We start from the raw sequence: 6,000 nt of genomic DNA on the forward strand, positions 1-6,000 counted from the left end.
AAAATTTCACTTAAAATTTTGCTTTCCTTCTCCACTTATGCTGCTTCCTGTCTTATTGTCTCTCACCTAGCAGCCTTCTTAGTGTAGTAATGCGGATAGTGCTACCGCCAAATCTCTTCTTCACACAGAACTCCCTAGTTGTGCAAGTAGCCAAGTAAACCAGTTTTATCACAGTTAAACAAACTAGGAAACAATCCATCTTTGTTTTTAATATAAATGGCATTTATTGGGTAATTCTTTCTTATGACTTTTAGCTCCGAAGATCTGAAGAAGATGAAGAAAAAGAAGAAGATATAGAAGTACCAAAGGCTATGGGAGATATATTTGAGTCCCTTGCTGGTGCAATTTATATGGATAGTGAAATGTCTCTGGAAATGGTTTGGCAAGTGTACTATCCAATGATGAGACCATTAATAGGTAATGTAATTGTTTTCAGGAGGGAAAGGTTTTGTTTATTATTTTGATCAGGAAGATTATAATTTTCTATATATTTTATTATAGAAAAATTCTCTGCAAATGTTCCCCGTTCGCCAGTAAGAGAGCTGTTGGAAATGGAGCCAGAGACAGCCAAATTTAGGTAAGAATTCCCATCTTCCATATCTATGTAAACCCATAAAATAATTTTATGCTGACTTTGTATGAGAAAGAGGCAGTAGGGGGAAACATGAGTTTACCCCCTACATGTATCAGATACCATTTTATATGTATAACTAACAATTGCGTATAAAGTCCATGAATTTACTTGGTTATTGTCAAGTGCAAATAACCAGAAACAGAAGTTGAGTGTAATGGATGCACAAAACCCACACCTCAATCAAAATCAGGCTTGACATTGAGTTCAAAGCCCAAAGTTTATTTTGTTGCTGTTAATCACGAAGTTGTGTCTGATCTATCACAACCCCATGGATAACCTTCCTCCAGGTCTTTCTGTCCTCTATCATTCCCTGGAGTCCATTTAAGCTCATGCCGGCTGCTTCAGTGACTTCATCCGGCCACCTCATTCTTTTGCCCTCAATCATTGCTAGCTTTAGGCTCATCTTCAGCGAGTCCTTCCTTCTCATTAGGTGGCCAAAGTATTTGAGTTTCATCTTCAGGATCTGGCCTTCTAAATTACATGCTAGCTATATACAAAACTCTGATTTACCTAATGGTCAAGGCAAATTAGTGCTAAATAAGTCAACAGAATTCATCAGGGTGGGTAGCCTTTGGTCTCTTGTGGGAGCATAGTGACTCCAAACCAATGACATGTTTGTCCGTTGCCTTTGAGTTCTGTCAAATCATCTACAGTTATCATATTATTGCCAAGAAGACTAAATAAATACATCTGTATTTGTCAGGAGTTGAGTTCAACTTAAGAGAATATTTAACAGTGCTGGAATTAATTTAATGTTTACTGTTTTCATTGTAATTTGATTTTTTGTTTTTGTTCTAATTTCTGCTCATGTAGTCCTGCCGAAAGAACTTATGATGGAAAGGTTAGAGTAACAGTGGAAGTGGTAGGAAAGGGGAAGTTCAAAGGTGTTGGAAGAAGCTACCGGATTGCCAAATCAGCAGCAGCAAGAAGAGCTCTACGAAGCCTCAAAGCAAATCAACCTCAGGTTCCGAATAGCTGAGACATCTTCTTAAAAAACAAATATACCATAAAGAGAATTTTAAAATATATATATATATGTGTGTGTGTGTTGAGAGGAAAAATCTGAAGACAGAAATTAAAGTTTGGTAATAAAGTAGTTAACAACATTAACATATATACATACTTTTGGAACTAATTGTAGTTATAGGGGTTTTTTTGCGCAAACACAATCTTGTCTTCTTTCCTCACTTCTGCTTTGTTTAATCACAAGAGTGCTTTAATATTTAGCAAATGTTCAAAACAATTGTCAGGTTCTTTGGTTTACTTTTCCACTACAGTACAAGTTTGCTTTGCTTAGCTTAAAGGCCATAGAGCCATGTCTCTTGTGAGATAAATATCTGTATCTTTCTATCTAGAAATATGGATATATCTTGAAATTCCTTTAATCTGTGCACTAGTGCCAGTCACAAAGCAGTTACAAACTGTGCTGGATAATATGGTGTAAAAATAAGTGTGCCAGTATTGTCCTTGTTCTTTCCATGTCATCTTTGCATTAAGATGGCATTACCAATCATTATTGCACTTATTTGTTAGGGACAGGTTTTTAATTGAAATGTCTTGCATTCAATAGAAATTTAAATTGATGCCACATAGTCTTGCATTAAAGGTTCTTGCCTTAAAAATACGTACACCCTCAAAATTAGAAAAAAAAATCAGTTTTTTTAAATCCCTTTGGAACAAACTGTATTATATTCCCTCCACTTTTAGAATGCATTTTGCGATGATAAATCTCTGTATTTACAGTACTTGTTAGTTTAGCTGTGATTTAACTTATTACGCAAGTAATAGAATTGTATTCATATATACGTAGTGAGGTTATTTTTAACATTTCAAAGGAAATTATTAGTACAGAGTTTATTTGATATTGCAAAGGAAATGTTTCTTCTTAATTTACATTGTTAAGAAACCAAGAGTCTAGACTGAGCAGTGTCCATTACTCTTGTAGAACTTCCTTTCACTTCAAGAGGCTTATTCAAGAGATTTTCTTGGTGGATTTCTGCCATGGTTTACTGGAACTTAGTAATGATAATTGCACAGTGTGAACTGTTACTTTTTTAAAAAAGAAATAAGAACCTTTGACATATCGCACCTAAAATATGCTGCAGTTTTTTATTGGATACCTATTTAACAAATAGAGCACCTTTACACCTTTAAAAGCAATTTCCACATAATTCTTACTGTACTTTTCAGAGTTGCATGCATATTTCACCTACCAAAGCTGTGCTGTTAATGCCATGGAAGTTGTTGTATGAGAGAAACTGCCATACTTTTGATACATCTGTGACTTAGGTTCTTTAATGTAGAGTAACTAGCTTATTATTGTTGTTTAAATTGATATGAAATCGTAAATTGTCAGGCTATGCCTCCATTTCTTTATACATTTGTAGGCACCCTTTACTTAAATACCTCAGTTCTTCGTTCTTTTTATGTCTTTTTTTCTCCTTTTTTGCATGCATCGTTTTTGTTTGTTTTTGGTGCTATGTGTATGTATTATGCTTGAAATTTTAATTTTTGCACTGTAACTATAATACCTCTTAATTTACCTTTATAAAAAGCTGTGGGTCATCTTGCACTCCCACCAATATCAATAGAGGTTTGCTGCAATTTTACCCTGTTAATTATGCTTGAAGTTTGAGAGAACTGAGCAAATTTTTTAATGTTTTCCAGCACAGTGGTTTACTCTTGACACTATTTTAAGTGCTAAATTACAGATAATCCTATTCTCCATTCATTCATACTGTAAAGCGGAGAAACATCTGCTTATCTTTGTGAAAAATAGAAACATAATTTAGTGAGAAATTTAATTTTGAGTGACAGATACATTGTTTAAATTCATAATAATGAATCAAAATAATATTTGTGCGCAGCTTAATTCAATGAGAGAATAAAATGCATGGAAGTTCATATATAAGTTTTAGTACAGCGCAACTATTTCAGACAGATGAAGCAGCAGGTTTTTTTCAGCTTTAAATAGTCTGTTCTTCATTTCGGCATGAATGGTTACCATTGATTTTGTTCAAAAAGAATTTTAAATCTTCCTCCCCCCTCTCTCTCCCTCCTCCCTTTCCCGAGAGAGAGAGAGACTGTATTTTGGATTATGGATATATGCTTTGACATTGAAACAAGACTTAATTCCCCCACAGCATCTAACTCTCTAGTTGCTTATATTCTTATTCATGCATCATATTTCCCCTTTCAGTGAAGGGGGACACATAAGATCTTTTTATGGAACAATAACAGTGTAAAGGTGAGTTTAAAATAAATACTGATCAATTCATCATTGTGGCTCAAAGTGTAAACAACACTAGTAAATAATTATTGCTATTCCCCCCCTAACCCTTTTCCTGTTTTTTTTTTTTTTCAGATTAGCCTTTAAAAATATTCATATAGTTATTTTTTAAAAATGTTATTCCAATCACTTATATAAACTTTTGCTGTTTTGTAAAATGCCATACCCCAAATACAATCAAATATCTTCAATAAACACATTTCATAGTTGAATAATTTCAAAGAATAGGATATTATATGATGGCAATTGAAGAGTCTGATAATTAATTTCCCTAATCTAAAGCTATTCAGTGCCTCCACAATGCAACAAGCCATGTAATTGAAATTACTGAGTAGAGACCAATTATAAATCTGGGTCCTGCTGCTCTGCGTGTCTGTGTACAGTACCGCAATATCTCTGTTCTGTCATTTAGTTCAATTATTAGAACACAAATGTAATACAAAACCCACACTTTCTTTTTATCTTGTACAACTCTTTTTCCTTTTCTAGAAAATACAATTGCGTATTTTTTAAACCTAAATTTGAAAATTAGAACTGATATTTTTGTATACATCGCAAGCATGAGATGAAAGGGACTGTTGCAAACCTATCTTCAAATTGTGTAACATAGATTCGTCATGTAGACAAATGAGGGGTTAAATGGCATAAATGTATTTTCAAACGTTTGCCTATATGTTAAACTGTCTTGCTTACAGTCCTAAGTATGCTGCATTTTAAAATTTTTATTATGGCTTTGTTTTGTGCTATTCTGTTCATGTAGCACAAGTAATCATTGCACTTGGTACCATGCTTTACCTCATTTCAAGGAGAAATACCCTTTAAACAGAAAATATGGTTTGGGGCTTGCTGCTGTTTTGGTTTACTGAATTTGAATAAGACCACTAGAGTGTTTGCAGTATGTCAGTTAATTTGCACAAATGAAAAAGCCCATTTGCTGTTGGTTTCCTATGGCATGTTAATATATTTGTTTCATTTAAATGACTGACTAGTGGAAAATTTCCACGGAGCCCTTTGTATGATTAGAAGATACTGCCTCAAGTGTGTGCTCCTGTATTTTATAAGATTTCTTTAAGTTGCAGCTGGTGATACTTTATGCCATAGTTTTTGGAAGTTTCTCATCTCCATAGGAGTATATATTTCAGTGGATACAGGAGGCTGCATCAGAAAGGAGTTGAGAGGAGTACCTTTGCATGAACAGAATCTTGCTAAATGCTTCCCTCTATATCACTTTTTTATTTCTTATATCACATTTTTATTTTTGATAAAATGGTTAAATGTTAAATTTAACTTTGATGTATTCCCCTTGATGTAAATTCACTTGTCTACATGATGGTCACTTACATTTCTCTTTCATTTTGGATGTGAAAGGATCTGGTAACTTTTTATAAAAGTTCTTCTCAGTGTAACTCTTGGTTCTGTTCTGCTCTAAATAAGCCCATATCTGAAAGTGGTATAGTAGTAAAGGTCTTTTCAAATTGGAAGTTATTTGACCATACTAAAGCCATGCACTATTCTTCTATATTCTTCAATGAACATAGTAGAATTAGTTGTATGTCACTAATTAACACAAGGTTGAATCAAAGTTGAATCAGTCATATTGATGGCAAATTTCATGTTCAATAAGGAAATATTTGATAATTATATAATTTTTATTAAAATGTATAATTTACAGCTATAAAAGCATAACTGAAAACTAACAGCATTCACCAGCAGAAGTCTGATAACAGATCTCCAGGGGATCAGTGTAGAATACAAAACAGTAACCACAATGTATTTGAAGAATAATTCTACAAATATTTGTTTGTCTCCAAGTCTGCTTATAGGTTCCCTCTACTTGTTTGTATTTTATAATTTGGATAACCATAGACTGTTTAAACTGATGTTATTCATGTAACTGGTTTACTACAAAAAGAAGTTATATGGAGAAACAGAAGTTGGGAAAAATTGAAAATTGCAGGCTTTTAAACTGTTAACAGTTTGACTTGAAAATGGTTAAAATCAAGTAGAATGAATAGCAATTTTATGGACAATAAAAGATTGCCATCACATGCTGCAGTTGTCTTAAGGGACATAAAAT

General features: G+C 33.4%; 1 protein-coding gene across 3 annotated transcripts in view; it reads left to right on the forward strand.

Moving 5' to 3' along the window:
• The window catches only part of DICER1 (dicer 1, ribonuclease III), a 62,842-nt gene extending 60,113 nt beyond the window's left edge, over nt 1-2,729 (forward strand). For all 3 annotated transcript variants that reach the window (XM_070752868.1, XM_070752886.1, XM_070752878.1), the window contains 3 exons: nt 255-417; nt 502-577; nt 1,448-2,729. In XM_070752868.1, coding sequence (XP_070608969.1) covers nt 255-417; nt 502-577; nt 1,448-1,613 — 405 coding nt within the window. In that variant the 3' untranslated portion in view covers nt 1,614-2,729. The remainder of the gene's footprint in view (nt 1-254; nt 418-501; nt 578-1,447) is intronic.
• The last annotated feature ends 3,271 nt before the right edge of the window (nt 2,730-6,000 follow it).

Source organism: Erythrolamprus reginae, chromosome 1, assembly GCF_031021105.1.
Source record: "Erythrolamprus reginae isolate rEryReg1 chromosome 1, rEryReg1.hap1, whole genome shotgun sequence".
Taxonomy (NCBI): Eukaryota; Metazoa; Chordata; class Lepidosauria; order Squamata; family Dipsadidae; genus Erythrolamprus; species Erythrolamprus reginae.